The 24,929-nt window shown below is 54.0% G+C and overlaps 10 protein-coding genes across 10 annotated transcripts; 6 read left to right on the forward strand and 4 right to left on the reverse strand.

Annotated features, from left to right (window-relative positions):
• Positions 1 to 14: 14 nt before the first annotated feature.
• Positions 15 to 1,100, reverse strand: CKM354_001204800 (uncharacterized protein; the record flags this gene model as incomplete). Its single annotated transcript, XM_044807559.1, has 1 exon — positions 15 to 1,100. The coding sequence occupies one exon, from the start codon at positions 1,098 to 1,100 to the stop codon at positions 15 to 17; it is 1,086 nt and encodes a 361-aa protein (XP_044663494.1).
• Positions 1,101 to 1,409: 309 nt separating this feature from the next.
• On the forward strand, positions 1,410 to 3,578 carry CKM354_001204900 (uncharacterized protein; the record flags this gene model as incomplete). Its single annotated transcript, XM_044807560.1, has 2 exons — positions 1,410 to 1,540; positions 1,592 to 3,578. 2 exons carry the CDS (start codon positions 1,410 to 1,412, stop codon positions 3,576 to 3,578), a joined length of 2,118 nt encoding a protein of 705 aa, XP_044663495.1.
• A 262-nt stretch (positions 3,579 to 3,840) lies between these two features.
• Positions 3,841 to 5,591, reverse strand: CKM354_001205000 (uncharacterized protein; the record flags this gene model as incomplete). The annotated part of the gene is made up of 2 exons (XM_044807561.1): positions 3,841 to 3,928; positions 3,991 to 5,591. The coding sequence occupies 2 exons, from the start codon at positions 5,589 to 5,591 to the stop codon at positions 3,841 to 3,843; spliced, it is 1,689 nt and encodes a 562-aa protein (XP_044663496.1).
• A 531-nt stretch (positions 5,592 to 6,122) lies between these two features.
• Positions 6,123 to 7,430, reverse strand: CKM354_001205100 (uncharacterized protein; the record flags this gene model as incomplete). Its single annotated transcript, XM_044807562.1, has 3 exons — positions 6,123 to 6,269; positions 6,321 to 6,977; positions 7,041 to 7,430. The coding sequence occupies 3 exons, from the start codon at positions 7,428 to 7,430 to the stop codon at positions 6,123 to 6,125; spliced, it is 1,194 nt and encodes a 397-aa protein (XP_044663497.1).
• Positions 7,431 to 8,061: 631 nt separating this feature from the next.
• Positions 8,062 to 11,014, reverse strand: CKM354_001205200 (uncharacterized protein; the record flags this gene model as incomplete). Its single annotated transcript, XM_044807563.1, has 3 exons — positions 8,062 to 8,643; positions 8,695 to 10,341; positions 10,394 to 11,014. The coding sequence occupies 3 exons, from the start codon at positions 11,012 to 11,014 to the stop codon at positions 8,062 to 8,064; spliced, it is 2,850 nt and encodes a 949-aa protein (XP_044663498.1).
• A 3,352-nt stretch (positions 11,015 to 14,366) lies between these two features.
• On the forward strand, positions 14,367 to 16,572 carry CKM354_001205300 (uncharacterized protein; the record flags this gene model as incomplete). The annotated part of the gene is made up of 2 exons (XM_044807564.1): positions 14,367 to 14,836; positions 14,892 to 16,572. 2 exons carry the CDS (start codon positions 14,367 to 14,369, stop codon positions 16,570 to 16,572), a joined length of 2,151 nt encoding a protein of 716 aa, XP_044663499.1.
• Positions 16,573 to 17,434: 862 nt separating this feature from the next.
• On the forward strand, positions 17,435 to 19,873 carry CKM354_001205400 (DNA-dependent ATPase RAD54; the record flags this gene model as incomplete). The annotated part of the gene is made up of 1 exon (XM_044807565.1): positions 17,435 to 19,873. One exon carries the CDS (start codon positions 17,435 to 17,437, stop codon positions 19,871 to 19,873), a length of 2,439 nt encoding a protein of 812 aa, XP_044663500.1.
• An 821-nt stretch (positions 19,874 to 20,694) lies between these two features.
• CKM354_001205500 (uncharacterized protein) lies at positions 20,695 to 21,471 on the forward strand (the record flags this gene model as incomplete). The annotated part of the gene is made up of 1 exon (XM_044807566.1): positions 20,695 to 21,471. One exon carries the CDS (start codon positions 20,695 to 20,697, stop codon positions 21,469 to 21,471), a length of 777 nt encoding a protein of 258 aa, XP_044663501.1.
• A 653-nt stretch (positions 21,472 to 22,124) lies between these two features.
• CKM354_001205600 (uncharacterized protein) lies at positions 22,125 to 23,206 on the forward strand (the record flags this gene model as incomplete). The annotated part of the gene is made up of 2 exons (XM_044807567.1): positions 22,125 to 22,290; positions 22,404 to 23,206. The coding sequence occupies 2 exons, from the start codon at positions 22,125 to 22,127 to the stop codon at positions 23,204 to 23,206; spliced, it is 969 nt and encodes a 322-aa protein (XP_044663502.1).
• A 541-nt stretch (positions 23,207 to 23,747) lies between these two features.
• Positions 23,748 to 24,785, forward strand: CKM354_001205700 (uncharacterized protein; the record flags this gene model as incomplete). Its single annotated transcript, XM_044807568.1, has 1 exon — positions 23,748 to 24,785. The coding sequence occupies one exon, from the start codon at positions 23,748 to 23,750 to the stop codon at positions 24,783 to 24,785; it is 1,038 nt and encodes a 345-aa protein (XP_044663503.1).
• Between the last annotated feature and the right edge of the window lie 144 nt (positions 24,786 to 24,929).

Below are 24,929 nucleotides of genomic sequence, written 5' to 3' on the forward strand. Positions count from 1 at the left end.
TTCAGTGCCAGCTATTATGCCTGTAGAAGCGTTTTCGCCGCAGCAAGGGCACCCATTTTGGCTTCATACTCGAACCCAACCTTGTCGCCCATGAGTAGGACATCGTGCGGTGCATTCGGTATAATGAAAGTCTCGACGACGTTGTTTTGGATGCCACGCATCTGCTCTGCGAGTAATATATTGTCGTCCAGAAACACCTCAAATTCGCCCGCACAAATGAAAATACGCGCGCTCGTCCGATATGGATTGCCCAGTACTTGGATGTAAGGGTTCTCCAGATCAACAGACGAACGGACAAGATCAACGCACCAGTTGCCGAGCTCAGCCGTCGTGTAGTCTGTCTTTGCACGAACACAGAGGTCATGATCTGAAGAATCACCGAAGCCAGGGCCGACCCAAGGAGACCACAGCCAGAGGTTACTCGGCACAGGCAAATCCACAGTATGAGCAAATTGTTCCAGATATCTGATCAGCCCGAGCGCGAGATGGCCCCCAGCACTATCACCTGATACGACCACATCTTGAGGATCGACCCCCCGGGTACGAATGATGTATGCATAGCAGGTTACTGCATCTTGCAATGCCGCGGGGAATCTTCTGGTGCCAGCGCTGACGAGTCTATATTGGGGACACACGATGTGGGAGATGTTCCCTCCGCAGGATTCGAGGAGCGTTCTCGCGGCGAACCCTGCATCCTTATCTCGTCCGTCGCCCAATACGTAGGCACCACCGTGAAAATGGATGACCACCTTTCGTGCTTCGCGGGCGTTCTGCAGCCGCGTTGGGAACCATGTCGCCCCGGTAGGCTGCGGGCGGACCTCTTCGTTGATATTGCAGATTTCGACGTAGGATCTCGGATTTGCCGCGGCTATCAATTCAAAGCGGTCTCCTTCGAGGCCAGGCTCGTTACTGAGCGGGAAAGCGGTCCGTTTGAGTGAGATGGTTTGGACTATGATGCGGACAACCCGGACGCGCAAGGCCTGACGCCACGACCAAGTAGAAGATGGCCTCAGATTTGGGAAGCATATTGCCAGGATATAAGCAGGCAAAAGAAGGATATCAACGACAAGCCGCACGAAAAGATGGTGTCTCCCAGTCATGGCTCCAAATTGGGTTGGTGCGGCGTTGCAGCTGGAACCCAGTAGGCCGAAGACGGCGTGGACGCGGATACGACATGGTGCTTATCATGGTTGATCGCTTCAGACACGCGTCGCGTGGGCGTCGCATCTCCCGTCCGGTGATGCTGTCAAGCCGCGTCGAATGTTGAGGAGGGAGAGCGGAGAGGTCTGGTCTTGGCGGCAATATCCCCACGTCCCGTCCCGTCCCCGCCTCACGTCTCCACCTCCATCTCCAACATCCCCTCCTCTTCCCCTCCTCTCGCATTGTCCCACCTCCTCTCCGCCCCCAGAATGCAGCGACACCATTGCAGTGTTTGTCAGCGCACGTTTGGCAAGCTCGAGCACCTCACACGTCACCGACTCGTCCACACCGCGGAGCGTCCATTCGAGTGCCACATTTGTGGCAAAGCATACTCCCGTCGGTACGGCCAAGTCCTCCAGCTACAGGCACGTAGTCGTTGAACATGGCGCAGAGACACTGTCCAACGTCATGTCAGAGACGTGCACCAAGGCGTAACCGAAATTGCAAATGCGACGCGACGTTCCACTACGACCGGCCATGACTCCACGTCAACGCCCTCACGAGCCCGCCCCGCGTCCGAACACCACCAGAACCCCGTATTGTCTGGCGACCATCCTCGACTTGGTTCGAGGTCGAGCAATACGCCCATTACCATAGTCTCGGTTGAACAAGATAGCCCTGAAGCTCCTGACCATGCGCAACATGCAGACCACGCGCTTTGGGATTGGATTGACCCGACTAGATATTTGATCCCAGACTCCTACGATTTCACCAACCTGGACTTTGATTTCACACTAGACCCACTCCATCGAGCTGGACAGAACTCACCCACGGTCACTAAAGATGCACTGGAATCTCGGCAGGCAGCAGCGGCCACAGGAGTACACCAGGCAATGTCTGGCGAAGCCACGAATCCTGATCGGCAAGCTGCATGGTTTTCTTTCGTGGACTCGCCAGTGCCATACCAAGACGTGCCGCTTGGTCAGGTGCGGTCTGTCAGGGATGAACTGGATGAGCAATATAGGGACATCGCCGAAACACAACTCAACAATTATCCCAGTAACGATTCGCTGCCGCCAACGATTTTCCTCAACAAGTGCATGAGACAAATCACTGGGAAAGTCTTCCCATTACTCCCCATCATCCACCTTCCTAGCTTTCGGCCAACCGAGCGCAACGCCTGGCTTCTTGTCAGCATGTGCGCCGTTGGAAGCCACCTTGTAGGTACCGAGGAGGCGCATTCCTACGGAGCCAAGATGTTCGAGAGCCTCCATAGAGCAGTCTTGTCATCGTGGCCGGTGTTGTTCAGATCGCGGCGTGACGTGCTGTCGCTCCTTCAAGCCGTCATTCTGGGCCAGACATATGCGATGCTTTCCCACAACCCTCTACATCTACTCACAGCACGGGCTTTCCATGGTACAATCATATTCACCTTTCAGCAATTGATGAGTCGGCTGGAAAATACATCACGTGGCGCTGACGAGGCAGGTCCCGCAGGAAACGACCCGTCTGTTCATTTCAAGCAAGTACTTCATCGCATTGGCCAAGCGCTCTGTGTGCAAGACACGGAAATGGCTTTGCTGTGTCATCAAGACCCCATTCTTCGCGGTCGTGACATGCTGGGGGTCACAAGGATGAGTGATAGCGAATACGTCCTACCTACGACTCAGTCTGCCGCCGCCCTCGGGACAGCCATACATAAAGACTGCACGACTTTGTGGGACTATGCAGAGCTGACTCGCATCATTATCACGATATCTGAGCAGTATGGCAGTCTGATGAGGGCCACTGCACCGGTCTTCGAACAGCAACGAGCGCGCCTGATCGAATGGCTCATGGAATGCTCACGACGTGTCGACATGCTTCACGGCGATACTTTGCGGCTGACATGCCTTTGGCACTCGGCGTGGTTGTATCTCCTTGCAGATCTGGATATGCTCGAGAGAGCACATGGAAGAGACGGCCCAACGAAAGCGTTGGCAGTAGAACAGCGTGCTAGACATTGGGCTCGATCTCAAGAGGCACAAGACGCCGTATGCCACGCCCAAGCAATACACAAGATGCTAACTTCGATGACGCTTGCAGAGACACCACCCATCCATGTTCCTCGCTGTGCTTTCCACGCTGGCCTTGTCCTGCACAGTTTAGCAACTTTCACCGACGACGATGCCCAGCTCATCGCAGACGATCACAGCTTCGACAGCGCCGATGTCGATAATCATGGTCAAGTCAATTCGGAAGATCCACGCGCCGACGTGCGAGCAATGATTGCTGTCGGTCTTATCTCCAAGGATGACTGGAAGGCGCTACGAACGCTCTGCAACGCTCGGCAGAATTGTAGAGAGCAGGCTTCGTCGATAGCTGCTTTACTCCGCCGACTGGGCCCGTGGGGTATATCACAGCGACTCGCCGCGACGCTCGAAGCGATGCTTACATAGGGCCGAGAATAGAACCAGCTCTGCTGATCATCTGTTTGTAGCATGATGGCTGGTTCACTTTGTTCCCACTTTTTGCTGTCGTATACTTGTGCCCAGCACCGCGTACAACTCTTTTCTTGACAACTCGAAGGTTTGCGCGCTAAATTTTGCAGTGTTATGAGCGCTCTGAAACACCATGTGTAAGTTATCATCCTGTAGATACAAGCTTGAATTCAATGACATTGCGGATCTTCGGCAAGACTGCGCTTTTAGCCACTGGTCTCTACAGCTTGGACTTATTCTGTGCCCATTCGTCTTGCTTCAATTTCTTCCGTTGAATTTTGCCGGAAATCGTCTTGGGCAGAAATGTGCTAGAGCCTCTGTTAGTATAGCCTTCAAGCGCATCAGACTATTCTGCAAGTCAGCAACTTACGCATCCACGAATTGCACCTTTCTCGGATACTTATAGGGCGCCGCATTTGCTTTACAGTAATCCTGCAATTCCTTGACCAGGCTGTCTTGATCTTTCTTTGCGAACTCCTCCGTCAGTACAATGAATGCTTTGACGACCTCTCCTCTCGACTGGTCTGGTGAGGAGACTACAGCACTTTCCACAACGGCAGGATGCTGTTTGAGGACAGATTCGACTTCGAAGGGCCCAATTCGATATCCCGCAGAATTTATAACATCATCGTTCCTCCCCACGAACCAGAAATAGCCGTCCTTGTCTCTGGTTGCTCGATCTCCTGTCGAATACCACGCTTGGCCTTTGCCTTCTGATGATTCAACGAGTTTTCTGTCCAGTTTGCCGTTCTCATCGAGATATCCATCGAAGACACCGAAGAAATTCGAACTTTCGTTCAAATCGACCTTCACAGCAATATCGCCTTCTTCGTCATCTGCAGCAATCTTCCCGTCGTCGTTCACCACATATAATGGCGTGCCAGGAGAAGGTTTGCCCATCGACCCAGGTCGAATCTTGTTTCCTTTGAAGTTGCCGCATAAGAGTATAGTCTCGCTTTGCCCGAATCCGTCGCAGATCTCCATACCTGTTGTTTCTTGCCAGAGGCGGATGACTTCGGGATTGAGGGGCTCACCAGCTCCGGTGCAGTGTTTTAAGGCTTTGGGCTTGTTTTGTTCGATGTACTTCCGTTGCTCGTCAAGAACTAATTGACGGTACACGGTAGGAGGAGCGCAGAATGTGGTGATGGGGTACTCATGAAGGATATCGAGAGTGGCTTTGGGGTTGAAGGCTCCTCGATCATCATGAATAAACAGGCCCGCTCCGCAATTCCAGGTTCCCAAAAACGCCCAACCAGCTTTCGCCCAGCCCTGTTCTGTCAATACCCAGCTGAGGAATCCGGGCTGCAGGCGATGGAAGTGCTTGCCGGTGATCGTATGGCCCAGAGGGTAAGAGATCTGATTGTGTTGCACCATTTTAGGGGGACCGCTGGTGCCTGAAGTGAAGTAGATCATGCTTGGGTCTTTGATCCCAGGGGCAGGACCATTGAATTTTGCGTCCCGTGGTACTTTGTCCAGAGCCTCGCTCAGAAGTACAACACCTTCCGGAGCCTTGCCATCCAGCTGAAAGACGTGTTTGATGGAAGGACAGTTCTTCTTGACTTTCAAGAACTTCCCAACGGCTACCGTGTCGCCAAGAAAGACCGACGCTCCAGATCTCTTGACTCTGTACTCAATGTCCTTGTCAACAAGCAGAGTCGTAGCAGGACAAATCACGATCCCACTCCGCAGACCTGCTGTGGCAATCTCCCACCACTCAGGCAGGCGCGGCATGATGATCAGCATCTTCTCGCCTTTTTTCACTCCAAGATGTTCAGTGAACATTACAGCAAGTCTGTGCGATTGCCGGCTGAAATGTTCGAATGAAAGTCGCCGCTCCGTCTTGCGATCTTGTGAGATCCAGTTCATGGCACATCCATCTTTGGGGGCATTCTGTGCCCAGTAGTCCACCACATCTGTGGCGAAGTTGAAGGACGTTGGTCGCTTAAGCTGTTCGTCGTAGTAATGAGCCATGATTGGTATTTCAAAAGTTGCAATCTTTCTGGAATTATAAGATAGGAGATTGAGCAGTCACGCCACTTCGAGCTCTTGATCTCCAATGCCGTATGGGTCCCAGTCGAGTGAAGTCCTTCTGGGGCTGGACTGGGGGGAAATATAATCCTTGAACGCGGAGCCTTATGCTTGACCGGATCCGGGATGCGACAACTTTACGCAGCAAGCGAGCCGCTTCCTCAGGTTGTTGTACAGGCGATTTCGCCAGCGCAGGAATAGATACCGGTCCGGCCGGACCTATGCTCATGTGGTGAGCGAGGGTTGCGGGGAGATGAACACTAAAGTGGAGACAGATCTACATAGAGTTCCTTAGATGCGGCCATTACCGAGGCTGCATCAGGTTGCAAGACTGGGGCTCCGCTCATCCAGGTACTGCCAACGAGACAGAGCGTATGAATCAGGTGATGGATGGAAGCGGAGACTAGAGAGATTGCTGAATTGGCTACACCTTGATGGAACTCTTATTTGTACTGCATGTGTCTCATCATCTCATCAAGCCGCAACCTTCAGCACAGCTCTTCCTGGCAACTTGCCGGCAATCATGAGCTGGCAGAATTTATCCACGTCGTCAAGAGTGCCCTTGGTTAAGATGGGATGAACGAGATTGCGAGCGCAGAAGTCCAGAGCCTCTTCGACATCCTGGAAAGGGTCAGCGTACGCTCATCAGCGATCAGACCAACTATTGCTCACCTTCAATGTTCCGGTCACAGATCCGACAATATTGAGCCTCTTCAGTGCCATCATGAGCGGAGGAGCACCGGCGACCACATCAGTCTCAGCGGGTAGACCAACAGCGACCATCGTGCCACCAGGCCTCAGAAGCGCAGGGCCCAGAGCATACGCAGCTCGGCTCGCCGCAATAACAATTGCACCATGAGCACCATACGTCGTCAACTTCTCCACCTCAGCAGCCAAGTCCTGCCCGGCCGTGAAATCGAGATAATGCTCCGCTCCGAGATCTGCACAAAGCTTCCTCTTCTCCTCGCCACCATCGATCGCAATGACTCTCATGCCGAGGGCCTTCGCATACTGCACAGCGAAATGTCCCAAGCCTCCTCCTGCGCCAATAACGACGACCCATTGGCCTGGACGTACAGCGCTGCGCTTACAGGCTGTGTACGCGGTCACGCCGCCACACATGATAGGACCAGCCTCTTCGTCTAGCACGCCCTCGGGGATACGAGTGGCGTAGCGGCCATCAGTGAGGCAGTATTCTTGGAAAGTGCCAGGTGCTGAGAAGCCCGAATTGATTTGTGATTTGCAGTGCAATTCGTCGGTACCGTTCGTGCAGAATTCGCACTTTCGACAGGTGGAGACGACCCATTTGACTCCGGCTCGGTCGCCGATCTACTGAGGCATTAGCAAAATAAATCATGCTGCATTCGCACTACGCAACAATTTGAAGCTTACCTTCCAGATATCAGCCACGTCAGGATGTACCGCAACGACTTCACCGGCTCCCTCGTGCCCAGCAATGCCGAAGGTCTGCTCCATCATTCCAACGCCGAATGCCTTCCACTCATCATGTATAAGTGATTTGTCGCTTGCACAGAGGCCAGTCCAGTTGATTTTGACAAGAATTTGTCCTGGGCCAGGCTGTTGCGAGACAGGAACCGTCTTCACCGGCGCCGTGGCGTCATGGCCAGCACCGACTCGAACTGCAGCTCGTTGTTCTTTAGGTAGACCTTGAGCAGTGGCTGACACACCGTTGGTCCCATTAGTAGTAGCATTGTCGTTGCTGAAAGGGTCTCTATGTGGCACAGTCCATAGACCATCAGAGTGTTGACGAACGTGAGACATGTTAGCGAATTCCACCGTTTCCACCGCAAACAAAATCAGCAAATGCCAGAAGGCTGGCTGAGACGAGAATAAATACGATGAATTTGTAGTTACCATATCATTACGCCTCACCCCGCAGCATAAAGTTGCCTTTGATGCGCGTCCCCACCAACGCCCATTTGAGCTGTGCGCCCGGAGAGGGGAACTTGATCCATCGGGACCGGCATGTCGGTGTACTATACTGACACGACTCGAACGATGTGAGAGGTGTGTGAGCGCTACTGCTGTACCCCACAAAGGCCAGCTCTTTCTTGCAGCAGATAGCTCACGCCTCTCATGCAGGGTTCGCAAAGGGTCCGTAATAGGAGCTGAAATGGTCTTCCAGCTGTTCGAGCGCCGGTGTAATCAAAATGCCCCGTGAGGCGTCGGTTGATGATGACTTTTGTGCAGAATCAGTACCATACGAAGTCGCCAGGACAAAGGAAGCCGCGCACGGGCCCTAGTGTAGAAATGCTTTTCATAGTCATGGCTGACTCTATGCTACCGCTACATCTTCTACCGGCGCCTCGCTGTCGTACGTATGTCTCAACTCTCGATCCAAAGGGATGCGAATACTGTGCAAAGCTATCGTCAGCTAACACTGCTATGAAGCTCATGATACCACCTTCTCTCGCAAGGTCCCAATGAACATGGCGCCCGATACTCCTTGATCAGCCCGGTCCTCTACCAGCATAGTCTGTGCCCACAGCCGCAGACTTGGCTCGCCATCTTCTCTGATGAGGTAGAGCGGTGGGACTGTGATACTGCCACAGCCTTTGCCACGATGGTCTCGGGATTTCTCGACTACCGCGCGTACACGCTCGTTCATCTCGCTGTCGAGAACGGGCAGTGACGTCTTGCCTTGCTTCAATTGGTTCTTGTCTTCGGTGCCAAAAACGTCGTTGATCAAAGCCGGCACAGCGTCACGGCCCAGCCAGAGGAATTGTGTTTGTCCGTCGTCGATGAGGTACAATCCGAAAGGCACAATGTTGCCTGATGTGAGGTTCAAAGGAGGCGGCATAACAATTGCGCCGGTCTCAGGATTTGGCAGACCGGCGTCATCTGGCATGTCATGCAACGAGTACATTCGGGGGTAAATGTATTGTATCAGCAGTGGCAGAGGCAGTGTCGACAGCAAGCAGAGTGCGGCGCTGCGGAGGTCGGTCGGGATCTGTGAGGACTTGCGAAGGCCAAGCTAAAACAAATTAGTATTCTGTGGGAAGTTGATGAAGGAAGTTGAACTCACATGTTTCATCAGACCCAAGAAGAGCATTGGCATTGCACGCATGTTGGCAGGGAATTGGAGACCGCCGCCGCCCATGTTGCCTCCTCCAAGCTCTTTCTTGTATGTCTGAAGCAGCTCAATGATCTTGGCCTGTAACGCGTCACGAGCAGCATCGAGACCGCTGCTGAGCGCTCTCTCGACGGCCTTGTGTGCGAAGTAGTGCGTGATCGCCTGCTGATCAGCCGAGGCGTACACATCTGCCATGTTTTGGGTGACAGGTATGCTCAGCGTCATCACTCGAATTCTCCGCTCACCATTGCATGTCGTGTGAAGAACACCAACTTGCAGGCACGCGAATGCTTTCGTTATGCTCTCGTCAATAGCAATCTCGACAACATAGGCCTGGTCGCGTGGCATAGCTGGGAATGCGCAAAGGTCGCTGGACCGGTTGAAGAAGTTTCCGTAGAAGGCGCTTGGTCGGAGTCCAGTCGTAGTTCGCACTCGCAGAACAGCTTCAAGACCAATTTCGGATGACAGGTAGTCGCTGAACTCTGTAGCAAACTTGATCGCATCCTCCGTTCGTGCAGCATTCCAGGCTGGATAGAAGTACGTTTGGCCACCAGTGTATCTCGGCAGGTTGCTCAAGCTCGCCACGTCCTGGTACTGCGCGCTGAACAAGAACATATCAATCGATACCTGTGTCTTGCTGCATTCCACGGCGAAGCTCTTGTAGAAGCTATTCTGCGTCTGGAGTAGACTGTTCTCTTTCGAGGTACCCAGCAACTTTTTGTCCTCACGCATGTCAAGTTTGCCGAAGCCCACATTTGGTAGCGATGCAGAAAGGACTACGATCTTGCCTCCAATATGGCTGATCAGCTTGTGGCCAGCACGGAGAGCAGAACCCATCGCGCTGCTGTTGTTCTGTGTGTTGGCAAACATGCCCTGCAGTTTCTCCAAGAAGGCTTCAATGTTGGCGCGACATTCAGTGAGATTGACCAAAAGATCTTCAGGAGTCGGCAGGAAAGGTTCGTCCAGGTCGCTGACCACAAGCATCTTGGCTTCGTTGTTCTCGCCTCCATCTCGGGGAATGCTGAAGTAATGCAGCGAACTGTCGACTGCCATGAACCCCAATCGTGTCCTTCGATCTGTGTTCGGGATCCGATCCAGACTCTCCAGGATACATCGCGCGGCAGTTGCCAACAAGCCGCTCGTGACGCCGGAATAGCTGACATCGAACAAGAAGAGGTAAATCAGTGGTTGGGGCGCCCGGACCATGTATTCTTGAGGCGCAACGAACTCGCTCACTGCGTAGTTGAGTTCAGGTCTTTGCCAGCGGTCGACAGACTGCTGCTTCACACTATCCCAATCGAAGCTTTGCGGTACGTCGTTTGTGAGGTTGCACATGTTACACCTCCACCGATGCGAGTGATCCAAGAAGCTCGCGAATGGGTTCATGTATGTTCGACATCTCCTGCATCGGGCAATGACCTGATCATACTGCACCGGTACGTCGTCCTCGGCATCGTGCAGCGCCGCATATGGTTGGATGATGAGTGCAAAAGGCAGCTTGCTCTTCTTGAGCAAGGAGTTCGTTGCCGGCATCGCGTTCAAAGTGGATCGGACGTATTTGGGCGAGCAGTTCGCGTGCGGCGAAGGCGTGACAGAAGACTGATCACCGCAATTAGCAGACATCCACGAGAAAGCTCTGGTTCATACTCACGTTCGGTGGGAGGATGATTGGAGGCGGAGCTTGGTCCAAGTCGCTAACATGGAAGGGCGCTCCTTGTACACTGATGTCCACTGGTTGCAATGGGTTCAAACGCATCTGTACGCCTTGCTGCTGGGGAGGAAGCGGCTGTGGTGCCTGCGCGCCCATACCCATTTGTCCAAATTGCTGCGTCATGCCAGCTACGCCGGGCTGTCCAGGTGTCGGATACCCAGGTGCAGGAGCCTCGTATCCGCCTTGACCGCCATAGGGAGGCTGTGGGAAGCCAGCACTCTGCGGTGCTGGGCTGCCCATTCCAGGCGCTCCGTAAGCTGGCTGCTGGGGCATGCCATACTGTGCTTGTTGTGGCTCTACAGGTTGGGCCTGGTATCCGTAGCCTCCGTACGGAGCCTGTGCGGCTGGCTGGCCTGGATATGCCCCTCCTGCTGGCGGCACTCCTCCTGCTGCTGCATTTCCTCCAGCACCAAATTCGTACGCTTGTCCAGCATATCCGCGCTTCTTCTTTGCTGGAGCTGCTGCGGGCGCAGGCTGCTGTGCACCATAACCATCTCCTTGAGCGTACTGTCCATCTTCAGGGTTGGGCGCGCCTTCATAAGGCGGCTGTGGAGATGCCATGGCGTCGAATTATCTCCTCCGGCGGCTTGTCGAGCTCCCTTGCGCTGAGTGTGGACAGAGCGGGAGCGCAGCGAAGGAGCCAAGGACGAAGACGGATAGAAGAAGGGCGAGAAGCCGCTCCAGGCGACAGTGTTTAGGGGTCGGTGTTGTAACGTGGCGGAAGGTGAAGTAGGAGCAATGTTTAGATGCGGTTCAAGGGGAAACCAAGCTTCACATGCCACTGGGGACGAACAAGTCGCACAAGCTCACAATTCGAGCTCCTTCAAGAAATCGGATTTGTGCATTTTATGCTACGAAACCATCTATCGACTACTCGACCGCGCACAATTTTGGAGTCCTTCGGCAACGGGTCGCCCGTGATAGCTCGTTGCAATCGTCGCCAAGCGCCAGCTGGTATTTGGTGTCCAAAGGTCCAGTCCCGAACACCTGGCTCCAAACACAATGACGAAATGGTGCCTTGATGCCTGACGATGCAGCAATACCAGTACTGTACTGTATCTGGACAGAATAGAATATCAAGCCGCCGTACGCGAATGGAGGCCAAGTCGCCTTTGCATGGAGTGAGCGAATGATCTTCCTGTTTCCAACGACTGAATTACTTTAGACAAAGATGCCTTGTGCAGCAAACATTTGTTTCGGCTGAAAGATTTCTACATAAGGCTGGCTAGACGCTCATTGATGGGATTATAGGAGTGTTGACGGTCTCGCGGCGCACACGTCGAGTAAATCGTACCACTTGAAAGTACGCTGGCTCGGGCATGCGAGAAAGTCCTTCGATTCATCACGAAGTCTCATCGCTACCCATTCCATTACAGTAGATCGTGTTGGGAACTCTTGCTTGCTTGTCTCAGATGATGTTCTTTGCCAAAACAGATCCGCCTCGAGATCACGGCATCGACTGCAGTGAAGATACACCTAGAAGGTTGTCACGACAATCAAAGCTCGGGTGCCATAATATTGCACGAGAAGAGCTCGTGATCGATGGTTTTCGTCAACATCGGTGCACATCCGAGAAAGGTCGAGTCATTCCAATACAGCCGCTTGGCGCAAGACCCGAGTCCGTAGCACTGGCGGCTGATGCTGAACCGCTTGACAGATAAGGTGCCCACGTACGCGCGCGCCGAGCACAGCGTCTACGTCTCGATAGCTTGCCTGCATGACCAGACCTCTGGGTGTCAATGGGAGGGCTGACCAGGTGGTGGCGATAGCGATTGCCATGGGCTCTGCTACGCATGCAGAAGGAGCGACGTCTACCAGGCACCACATCTCTCTTCTTCACTTCACCTCTTGCTTATGACACAACGTCGTCGTCTCGTGTGGTACTCATCTCGCAGGCAACCAGCGGTCGCGCACGAATATGCACGATATCTGTTCGCTGCTGTGTAAAGTCACGACTGTCACATTGGCTGTCGGCGCACATGGCAACTGGGGAGCTTCGTGAAGCGGCCATCGACGGCCTGGACCTGGAAGCCCGAAATAAGAGGTTGCTGCTATTATGGAGAGTCCCAGGAGCATGCATGTTGCGAGATGAAGGTTGCGGTGGCATGGTGGCCGGAGAGGAGAGCGAAGCAGTGGCTGGTGGCTGGTATTGGCGAACATCCGCACGGAACGAGTCAGCACAAGCGAGAGCCGTCGATGATGGAAGCCGGAGCACGAGCACCTGACGATGACAGTACCAACAACACATCTCCCAACACTGTTCGGAGCACGCTGGCACGGCCACTCTCATCCCCAATCCACCGAAAATCCCACCTGGCCAGCATCGGCAGTCGTGCGCTCAACATGTTTTCACTTTGCACGCTGCATCGATTCCCTCCTCTTGGGCGCAGTAACTTTCATTGGGTACCTGGACTAGATGTACTTTGGTACTCGCCCTTGCATTGCACGATTGCTCGTCAAGCACGCTAGCCTTAGCTGCAGCCGACCTGCAACATGTCGCTAAGCCGAAGATCCTCTTGCGTTATCACGATTGGTCTTCACAAGACAGTTGAGGTACACGCTCCTGCAGGTGTGGAGTACGAACAACGGCGGCAACGTCTTCACTCTTCACGATGCCGTCGCAGCGGCTACGCGATGTCGCACTCCGCGCGCGCTGCCGCCCTTGACGCCGTCACCGCCAGTCGGAGGCGTTTCGAGGAGAAGCTGCATCCCAGTCGGGCGTGTCGACGACACTCGTTAGCCGGCACGCCGAGCGTAGGAGCTCGCACGCTTGCAACGCAGGCACACCCCACCGGTCAGCGCTGGAGTCGCGCCGAACACGCTGCGGTCGTCAGCGCGAGCAGCGCCGGCGTGCGACGCAGAGTCGTTCATGCGCTGCGCGTGCCGCTCGCGCTCGAGCGCGGGGATCCAGTGAGACCAGCAACAAGAGCCTTCACGCGCGTGTTCCTGTTCCTGGTCCTGTCCTGTCGACGGCCCATAAGGTTTGTTCGCTAGCGAGGTACATCCACGAGATCCCAACCCCATCTTTTCTCGCAACCAAGCCGCGCAGCAGACGGTTGCTCGTGTGAGAGGAGCTTATCATCCTCCCGACGACTTCCGGGCAGCCAGCGGGCATCACACTGGAGGTTTGACGATTGCAGCCAGGACCATACCGCAGCAGCGCAAGCAGCTCGTCAGGCATCCGCAACGTCCAGCGGGAGGGCGTCAGCCGTCCGTCTGGATCGGCGGCCGCCAACGACGAATGCGCCTCAGATTCTCTCGCGCAGATCTGCGTTAGGCGCTTTTAGGCCTGCGACCAACCTTGCCGCCCCACCAGCGAGTACATGGTCCCCTCCACCAGCGCTGCGCTGCTGCGTTCGCCGTGCGTCGGACCAGCCTCTGCGACGTCTGCTTTTCTGCCCTCCCCGCCCATGCTTTCTGTGCCTGCACTCGAACGTCAGATCGTGTGGCGGGCATCCTGGGCGTGCTGCAGTCGGGCGCAGTCTGTTTCAAACCGTACCTTATCAATCGTCAGCGTCTAGCCGCGCCCGCCTGCACACTATTCTCATCTCATCGCTCTTCTGCGCCTTCCCGCACGCTCTGCATGTTCACGACTGACGACGACACGCCTGCTCCCGGAGCTCTTCCGCTCGAGTCCCTCCCTCACGCCCGTTGGTCCAACGCGTATGCATCCTCAATTGCGCACGATCCCAGCCTTACGCACTCGGCTCGTGCCCACCATCCTGGCACCGACGCTCATCATATCACCGCTGCACGTATAGCGACCGCGCGGGCACATGACGAGTAAGGGAAGCAGCCTGGCGACGATCGGCTGAGACGACCCTCATTCCTTTTGCACCCGAGCGACGTCTGCGAAGTTGCACAACTGCGGTGGTCAGCTGTCCAGCAGTCATCGCCGTCCGCTGCCACGCAAATGGCCTCCTTTTCTGCCGTGAATACTGGTCTGCCTACTTCTGAGGCTGCTCCAGTTGCCAGAGTGCCCACGCCGTCGACTCCGAAGCCCGCCTCGAGCGAGCCCGAACAACCGCCCCCACCGATCAAGGCCGACGAATCGTGTCCCAACACGCCCACCAAGGACAACTTCGCCGGCGTTGCCGGGCAGAAATCACTTCCAGATGGAGCGGCAAAGGCACCTGGAACTCCGGACCGCACGGAAGCGACAGGCGCTGTGAAGAGAAGCGCTTCGCACATGGAGGATGTGGAGATGGGCGATGCAGATGCGGGAGAGATCAACGTCGAAGACGATGGGTCAGACGACGAAAGTGTAGACGGAGATGGCCAAAGGTCATCGAAAAAGAAGAAGGGGCAACGATTCTTCTGCACTGACTTCCCTCCATGTCAGCTCAGCTTTACACGAAGTGAGCACTTGGCTCGACATATACGGTAGGTCGCAAGCGTCATCGATATAGGCACAAGTAGGGACTGATCACGTTTGCAGGAAACACACCGGAGAACGACCTTTCCAGTGTCACTGCTCGCGTCGCTTCTCTCGTCTGGACAATCTTCGCCAGCATGCGCAGACAGTGCATGTGAACGAAGAGATTCCAGCTGAGTCGCTTGCGGCAACAAGCACTAGGTTTCAACGACAGATCCGCACAGACCGAGTCCGTCCCCCAAACAGTCGTTCGCGCGCCTCGACACTTGGAAGCTCCGGAGGTGGCAGCCATTCGCGAGGTCATGGCCGCAATCTGTCGACATCCAGTATTGGGTCGACCACTTCGAGCCTCGCTGGTGATGACGACTACCGTCGACGACCGCAGCCTTTAGCCATGGCAAGCAATGATGGCGCTGCTCGGGCTCGCCTTTCGCTTGAGACGTACAACACGCTCAACGGAACCCCTGGCCAACAATACATTTACTACAACCAGTCTCCCACTGGGTACAGTACCCCCACTACAGCAGCGTACTCGACTGGTGGGCAGAGTCCTCGCTTCCAGTCCGGCATGCCCTCGCCTTCTGGCTCGACAATCTCAAGGAACTCTTTCTACAATGGCTCTCGGCACAGCAGGAGGCTCTCTGTGCCATCGGCGGCGAACCCATATCAGACGCCCGGCATGCCTTACAATCAACCGCCATATTTCAGCGCGCTGCCCTCCGGAGCGTCTGCAAACTTCTCCCAAAATAGCAGCGTGTTCGCCAGCCCAACAAGCTCAGTCTTCTCCCATGGGCGACGCGAGTCCGAAAGTGAGATGGAGTACAGGCGGCGCACCTGGCATCCCAGCACGAATTCGCAGTACGCTCAACGACCAGCCACGAGCGGTCTGACGTATCACCAGACGCCCGACGAACCGCGACCAGCATTTACCCAGCACCACGCAGCAAGTCAGATGACAAGGCTGCCAGGCATTGAAAGTTTCGATCACGCTCCGCCACCAGGAGTACGACCACCCCCTCCGGCTGATACGGTCATGTCCGACGCATCGCCAAGGCCGATGAGCTCTGGAAGGGAACTGCAACAGGGACTGACCAGGCTGGACATCACTGCCGCGAATGCACCTGTCGAGGGACAATGGCAGGCACATCAGTTGCCGCCACCTCACCAACAGGGCTTCCATCAGCAAGCACATCCACCTCATCTCGTGCAATATGGCCAAGCGAAGCATGTATCTATGCCCGAGCCACCGGTCACGCCTCGTAGGAACAAACGCAATGCTTGGTATGGCGGGCCGATTACACCTGGGCAGCCTGCACTGGCGCAGCCTTACGTGATTCATCGGCCATCCCCAGAGGATTCTGGCAGCAGTGATGGAGTACCGACTCCTTCCGCCTCTCAGGTGAACGAATATCATCCTGTTATTGTCAATCCCAGTGGGACGGCAGAATACCCACCACCAGGCACAGCCATTACCACTGATGATCAGCAGAAGGTATACTACAATGGTCCAAGCGGGCATACGCAACACAAGTCCGACCGTGTGCGCATGGATTCTGGCTATCAAACTTATCACTCTCAGGAGCAACAGCAACCCCACCAAACTTATGCGCTGCAATCTGGCCATGACCCACGATTTGCGCAGCAGCAGTACGCTCCGCAGCCGAATAACGACATGTCCAAGCTGGACGCACTCGTCGCCGTTGCCACGAGCGAGGGAACTCGCGCCACTGAGCATAGACCTTAATGGGCGAGACAAAACCAACTCACCTAGACTGCCGACACCGTTTCCTTTCTACCACTTTAACGACTGATGACGAAGATACGACTTTTTTCTTTGGCAACGCTGAACATGAAACGACCGCACGAATATTTCTACTCTGCCGAGCGTTTTGCAACACGGAAATGCATGGAGGATCGAGGCCCTGGATTATGGGGAATCTTGCTTGACTCTTCAACGATGGCATGAATCATGTGGATTGGAAAGGAAGATACCCAAGGACGACCGTTTCACAACGAAGCTGCGCAGCATATTCTTTTACTACTTATTCTTTGATTTAGACAACTTTTCCGCCGAACCATGATGCGACTCGTTTTCGTTGAGATTGGAGGTCATTTGATTCTGCTTGATACCTCTTCCTACTTTGGCTCTGCGCAGAAGCTTTCTTGTTGGGACTTGATGTTGCAGTTGGCGATGAGTGTGACAATTCAAGGTCCTAAAGATGTTGTGTTGTAGCCTCTTTCTATGCAGCAATATCATCAATGATCTCCCCTTCAGTCTCTAGAGACTGTTTCGTGCCATGTGAGCCATGATGTACATTCCGCCCTTGAGAAGCCCTTCAGATGAAGGCCATGCAGGTATGGCCTACACGGGTCTCTGTGGCTCTTATACTCCCCAATTAAATTCGAGAGCAGAGAAGTTGTGCCTTCCGTGAGCGATAGGTGTCAAGGTGCTTCGTGCCATTAGACTCATCACATGACGTCGTGACAGTGATCTTCTTGGCGCAAGCGCTAGCGTGTTTGTCGACGCGTCTGCCTCGACCGCGAGTGGCGACTCCCATGCGGTCTCTTGTCCACACATGCATCATGTTTCGCACGACACTACCAACATGATCGCTGAGAAGGAGAACGTACCGCCGCTGGCGACAAAGAACCGAACAAGGCTGTATGGCGGCACACCACAAACAGCGGATCGCTTGATCAAGCCGTTCAAATGTCCTGGCTCCAACACCCCTACACGAGCGTCTGAGAAACCTGCGCGCAAGCGTCGAAAGGTCGACTATGGCGGCGCCGACAACAGTACAGAGGATGGAGAGAAGCCATACACCAACGAGGATCGCCTCGCGCTTGCGACACGAGATGTCAATCGCTTTCCTGTGTTCAAGCCCAAGGACAAGGAGACTATGTTCCGTGCGAAGTTCTCGGTGCCATTGAAGAACAAGGACTCTGCTGGATGGAACCCATCGCGCCCACCGCCGCTGCTAGGACTACGACAAGGTACCGTATTTGTCGCAAAGCCACTCCACGATCCCAGTGGGGAGTTTGCGATTGTGTTGTTCGATCCGACCGTGGATGGCAAGCCGCAACCGAAGATAGCCGAAGATGCAGAGGAGACGAAACAGAATGAAGAGGAGACAGAGGAAATACCCAAGCTCGATGAGCCTATAATGCACAAGAGCTTGGCTGAGATTCTGGGTATCAAGAAACAGGTTGTGGAGGAAAGGCCCAAGGTGCCCGTTGTGATCGACCCGCGGCTGGCGAAAGTGTTGCGGCCGCATCAAGTCGAGGGGGTCAAGTTCTTGTACAAATGCACAACAGGTCTGATTGACCCGAGCGCGGAAGGCTGCATCATGGCAGATGAAATGGGTTTGGGCAAGACGCTACAATGCATCACACTGATGTGGACACTGCTGAAGCAGTCACCGGACGCCGGCAAAAGCACAATTCAGAAATGCATCATTGCATGTCCGTCCAGCCTGGTCAGGAATTGGGCCAATGAGCTCGTCAAATGGCTTGGAGAAGGCGCGATTGTGCCATTTGCGGTCGACGGCAAGGCGTCCAAGGAAGAAATGACACAACAAATGCGTGCTTGGGCTATGGCCACAGGCCGTGCAGTCGTCCGTCCAGTGCTCATCGTCTCGTACGAGACACTACGCTTATACGTGGATGAGCTGCGTAATGCGCCCATTGGTCTGATGCTGTGCGACGAAGGTCATCGACTCAAGAACAGCGAGAGTCAGACATACGAGGCGCTCAATGGGCTCAACGTCAAGAAGCGAGTCATTCTCTCGGGCACGCCGATCCAGAACGATCTGTCGGAATACTTTTCACTGCTGAACTTCGCCAATCCAGGCTATCTGGGAACGCAACAAGAGTTCCGCAAACAGTTCGAAATTCCTATCCTCCGTGGGCGCGACGCAGATGGGACAGATGCCGATCGCCAGAAGGGCGACGAAAGGCTGAAGGAGCTTCTCACGCTCGTCAACAAATTCATCATCCGACGCACGAACGACATCCTTTCCAAATACTTGCCGGTCAAATATGAGCACGTCGTGTTCTGCAACCTTGCGCCCTTCCAGCTGGATCTGTACAACTACTTCATCAAGTCTCCGGAGATCCAAAGTCTGCTACGAGGAAAGGGCAGTCAGCCGCTAAAGGCAATCGGCCTTCTGAAAAAGCTCTGCAATCATCCTGACCTTCTCGACCTGCCCAATGACCTGCCTGGCTCGGAACACTACTTCCCGGAGGATTTTGTGCCCAAAGACCTTCGTGGCAGAGATCGAGAAGTCAAGCCGTACTACTCCGGCAAGATGCAAGTGCTTGATCGAATGCTCGCTCGTATTCGTTCAGACAGCAACGACAAGATCGTTCTCATTTCCAACTACACGCAAACGCTGGACGTGTTCGAGAAGCTGTGTCGGAATCGCGCGTATGGTTGTCTGCGACTGGATGGCACCATGAACGTCAACAAACGACAGAAGCTTGTGGACAAATTCAACGACCCGAATGGAGACGAGTTTGTCTTCCTGTTATCCTCAAAGGCTGGAGGCTGTGGGCTCAATCTCATCGGCGCGAACAGACTGATACTCTTCGATCCAGACTGGAATCCAGCTGCGGATCAGCAGGCTCTTGCTCGTGTTTGGCGTGATGGGCAGAAGAAAGACTGCTTCGTATACCGATTCATGGCGACGGGAACGATCGAGGAGAAGATCTTCCAGCGTCAATCGCACAAACAGGCGCTTTCGTCGTGCGTGGTCGACTCTGCTGAAGACGTGGAACGGCATTTCAGTCTGGACTCGCTACGAGAGCTGTTCCAGTACCGTCCTGGCACGACAAGCGACACGCATGACACGTTCAAGTGCAAGCGATGCAAGGAAGGTCGGCAATATATCAAGGCTCCTGCCATGCTGTATGGTGATACGAGTACATGGAACCATTTCATTAACGAAGGTGAGAGTGGGGCGATGAGCCGGATACAGGATCTGTTGCTTCGGCAAGAGTGTGCGGAGAAGGATGTCAGCGCAGTGTTTCAGTACATCAGTCATTGAGCTGATTGATGGAGGGTATTGTTTTCGAGCAGCGCAAAAGCGCATGAGATGCGGATACCGCAATGAATTATGACTGGTACAGATAGAAGTACAACTCGCTGGGCGTTCCATGTAGACAGTCTGTCACTATTCGGAGCATTTGCCCAAAGTTGGGCAGTCCACGTCGCTTCTCGCATCTCATCGTATCGCCTTCGTAACGCAAAGACGTGGAGTCTATGCAAAGTGGCTCAAGGGTGTGCGGATGGTAGTGAGGCGATTGGCCGTGAAGAGGACTGCTCGTACTCGTACCTGAACATCAGCTAGCGCGATGTCGAAGGGCTCCAGTCGTTCGCAATACCGTAGGATGTCGCGATGTGCGAGACGAGGATGCGAACGCACGTGGATTCCTATGACACGTGGAAAAAAGGCTAATTGGATGCTCCAGGTTGCATGCAGGGCTGACATGGGCGCGAGAGGGAAGATACGAGCTGGAAACGAGGTGGAGAACATGAGGGTATTAGTGAACAGCGCTCGGCGTGTTGGAAGCTGGATTGGCGAGCTGCGAGCGCGCGGAGAGCGTGGGCGAAACAATCGTGAACATGCTGGACAAGGAGTGTAGCAAGAGGTTTTGACATATCGTGTAATTCTGGAGAGTGGCTAAATAGTAATTACTATTTTACTATTACCATTTTACTATTACTATTTGGGACATCGAGTAGCGTGGTGATGAATGCAGCCAATGGAAGCAGGGCTGGATCCGTGTTTGGATGACGACTTTCACTTCATCTTCCGTTCTTGAACGTTCATCCGCATACGAAAAGATGTCCATCAACGGCAGCACAATGTCTCTCCGCACGATACTTCGCATGCCGCCCGTGCTCCGTCCACTCCTCCTGCAGCAATCACGATGCCCGCTGCAACGATCACGTTACCACTCCTACGAGCATCCAGAACCACCGCCATACCCCGAACCCGCCAACTCCATTCTTGCCTCCGCCCTCGCCCACGTCCCCGCTAAAGGCTTCACCACTGAAGCTCTCACCCTTGGAGCCAAAGATCAAGGCTACTTAGACATCACAGCCAGCAATCTGTTTCCCAAAGGCCAATTTGAGCTCATCCGTTACTACCTCACTACCCAACGCCTCGGCCTGAAAGACTACATACAATTTCCCGACCCGGCATCCTCACAACACAAACCCCCAGGAACAGGTCAAAAAGTCCGCTCCCTCGTTCTCGCCCGCCTGCAACGCAACATCGACACGCAGATACTGCCTCATTGGTCCCAAGCGCTCGGCCACATGTCCCTCGCAGAGAACATTCCAGCTTCTTTGAAAGAACTTGGGCTTCTGAGTGATGAGATTTGGTTTTTGGCGGGAGACAAGAGCGTGGATTCTTCGTGGTATACGAAACGTGCGAGTTTGAGTGCGGTATACGCTGCGACGGAGATGTTCCAGACGAAGGATCAGAGTACGGACTTTAAAGATACGGAAGATTTTTTGGATCGGAGGCTAGAAGAGGTGAGGACCGTGGGAGGGTTTGTTGGAGGGTTTAGTCAATGGGCGGGATTCCAGGCTGGGGCGGTGGTGAATTTGTTGAGGAGTAAGGGGGTGAGGGTTTGAGGTTGGACAATGAGGTTATGGGTCTGCTTTGGTGAACAAACGAATTTCTTTGGTGGGGGATCAAAAGATGTCAGAGTTTCCTCGATATGCTCAAGGGAGATCTGAAAGATGGAGTGCATGTCATATCAGTTGAGGACGTAATGTCGTCCCGGGCCTTCCCATCTTCGGATCGGCAATTTGAAGCTGTAACATCCGCAAGACTTGCTCGCAGCGACTGCATCATCCGTACGGTATTTCTCATGGATCTGGTCCAGGCGGGCGTACGAAACACTAGGAATCGTGGGAACGAGGCCTGAGATCGACCGGACAACGCGCGCCGCAATTTTCACAAGCCTCTGAGATGCCAGGCACAACTCTCTCCTCAGAGTCGATGCTTTTGGCCATGGCTCACATCGACAGATAGCTGCTTCACTTGCCACGTCTTGCAGCCTATTCCAGGCTCCTGAAGGACACGAATGCATTGAGATTCAAGGTGATGCTGTGTCACAAGCGCGCAGACTGTGTGCACATGGCTGTGTGCCAGCCTCATCTCACTCACTTCATTCTGGACCACTATCCAGCTCCAAGTTAAGAATGTCCGACCAGCTTCATGAGACCTCCTATCAACTTCATCGGTCCTTTGTCCCAGTACACCACCACTTTCCTAGCACGCGATGGCTTACTTTCTTCGCCATCCCTTCGACTACCACGCCTGCAAAGAGGAAGAATTGCGCAAACTCATCAAGGACCGAACAAGAAAAGATGCTGACGCACGGACATCCAAAGATGAGCTTGTCGTGCAGCTTCAAGGCCTTGACAAGGAGGCGAGGTTTCCATTTCGTGAGTCAAATTCCCTCTCATTGAAGACCGAGGCACGAAAGTGTTGTTCGACCTACTATGCTTCAAGCAGAAGTACAGGACAAATGGATGTTTGCAGAGCTGACTTGCCGCAGAAATGCTGCCACCAGAACTTCGCATTTGGGTCTACGAAAACCTCGTCTTCCACCCGAACATACTTCTCGCCTCCAGTTCTACCTACAAGGAGGCAGAACCTGAGCTCGCCAAGCAGTCCCTTGTCACTACGATATGCATCGACAACATACTGGATCCCACCTCTTTGCACCACCGGCCTGCTGTCAGTATCGACGGTAGCCAATGGGAAGCTCTACCGACCGGTGCTCTACTCTTCACCCCCGATACTCTCAAATGCATGGCTTTGCCACAGGAGATCGCCTCCAGAGCCTATGTCATTGTCGAGCTCAAATGTGGCGACAGCCACGAGCGCAGCCTTGCGCTGTATCACCTTGCGTCGATCCTAGGTGGAAGCAGCGCGGAAGTGTGCATTCGCGCCGACTACCATACTACCGCGTCGTCCTCTTTCTGGTTTCTGGCGAGACTGGGCCAGCAGACCCGATTGAAGCTTGTGGGATTCTCTGCTGCCATGCGGCAGAATCTGCAAGCCGAGATGACAAGCTCTCAATCCGGAACAAAGCTTTTCGAATGTATGCGTCTTTTGAAGGAGCTTGAACATACTGTAGAGCTGGCAAAGCGAGCCGGGTTGTCTGCATTTCCCATCTATGGCCTTCTTCACAGCACACGTCTCTTGTGTGCTCGGGGCAATTTGATCTTCACCGAACAGGCAGACGAGCAGCTGGGCACTTCTCTCAAACGGATACAGCGCGACGTCGATCGGAGCTCATACGCTCAAGTGAAGAGCCGAGCGCTGGCAATTCTTGCAGGCAAGCAAGCAGACTAAGAACAAATTGGTGGCCGAAGCAAAAGAGGCTTGAGAGCCGGTCAGCAACGCAAGTTCTTGGTACATACATATCGCAGGAGGGCACCCACTTGTGGTCTAAATGGCATGGCGCCGTTTCGAACACTGCACGCCGCATTGCTTCCGAAGAACCGAGCATCTGCTGGCCCGGCGAGAATATGCTTACTCGCATGAGTCTAAGTAATGCGCGATCGCACAATCGACTAAGACGAAGCAATGATTGCTGTCGAAAATGAGACCATGTTGAGCAGCTCGCCAAGAATCAGTGGATATTAAGAGTAGACAAAGATCTTATCAAATAAAGAATAGGTCTTAGACACAAACGCTTTGTCGCCGACTTCTCCTATATCACGTTCCAGTGTACTATCGTATTGGGTGAGTACAAAGGCTCTGAACAGTAACTTTCATCGGAGTGTATGGAGTCCATTCATGGTGAATGGCTCTGTCCGAACATGCATCGCTTACATATATTCCTATCTCTCTTCCGTTATACGATATACCACTTTAAACGCATACAGCAACCATGACATACTTACAAAATCGCTTTGACTACCAGGCTTGCACGATCAATGAGCTGCGCTCATTCATCAAGGACCGCACGAAGGAAGACCCGCCGGCTTGGACGAAGGAGGAACTCATCGCCAAGCTGGAATCACTTGACGGCGTTGCGACATTCCCGCTGATGTCTCTGCCAAAGGACCTCCGTCTGTGCATTTACGATGAACTCGCCTTCCATCCGCAGATCCTCGCTACGAGCAGAGACGTTCACGAGGAGGCGAAACCTATCATCAGCAGCAAGAGCACTGTCACAACTCTCCATATAGAGGGTCGTCCGGCTCCGCCAATGCGTCAGCATCCGCATTATCCCGTCTATGAGCCTGCACTCAGAGTCAACGACGGGCAATGGCTACACTTGCCTCAGAAGAAAAGAGATGTTAGCCTCGTCGAGGATCTCATGTGCCAGCTGGTAAGCTGGCCCGAGGAAATCGCCAACGCCCGCCACCTCGATGTCACAATAGACTGCGCTGGATTGGGCACGATACCGCTAAGGCTACCGGTGTATCAACTGGCAACTTCGCTCACTGGAAGCTCCAGCGAGATTCGACTCCGCGTGCAAAACCTCCCTTGGGTCCAGTCCGCATGGGATCTCGTCTATGACGTTTTCTGGCCCCTGCTGCTCATGGGCCCTCGCATTCAATTGATCGTGGAGGGTTTCCCGGAGGAGACGGTTGATGGCTTTCAACGGGGTCTATTAGAGACTCAGACCCCGCCAACGACAGCGCTCTATCGCTACAGATGCTTCCAAGAGCGAATCAAACAGGTCGCGCTGTTGGCTAAAGAAGCTGGGATTGGATGGAGTTGTATGGATCTCTACACTGCTTTGAAGAGAGCACGTAGATTGGCTGATCATTACTATCATCTCAACAGAAAAGATGATGCGGAGTGGTATCGCTCCCTTGAGGATCTCGAACGCGAGGTATCTGTTCTAGGGCCATATGGCAGGATTCGCAAAGAAGCTCTGGCGATCTTGGAGGCGAGAAATGTAGAGCAGGGACCATAGACTCTGGTGGTGAAGGGATTGCTCTGGAAATACTATTGCCTCTGAAGACATTCAAGATGTCTACACTCGTTGGCTCAGCGATCACGTAACTCTCAGAGATCACCAGCATAGCTTCAGTATGGAATAAGAAAACTCATGATTCAT

Source organism: Cercospora kikuchii, assembly GCF_019650295.1.
Source record: "Cercospora kikuchii DNA, contig_00008, whole genome shotgun sequence".
NCBI lineage: Eukaryota > Fungi > Ascomycota > Dothideomycetes > Mycosphaerellales > Mycosphaerellaceae > Cercospora > Cercospora kikuchii.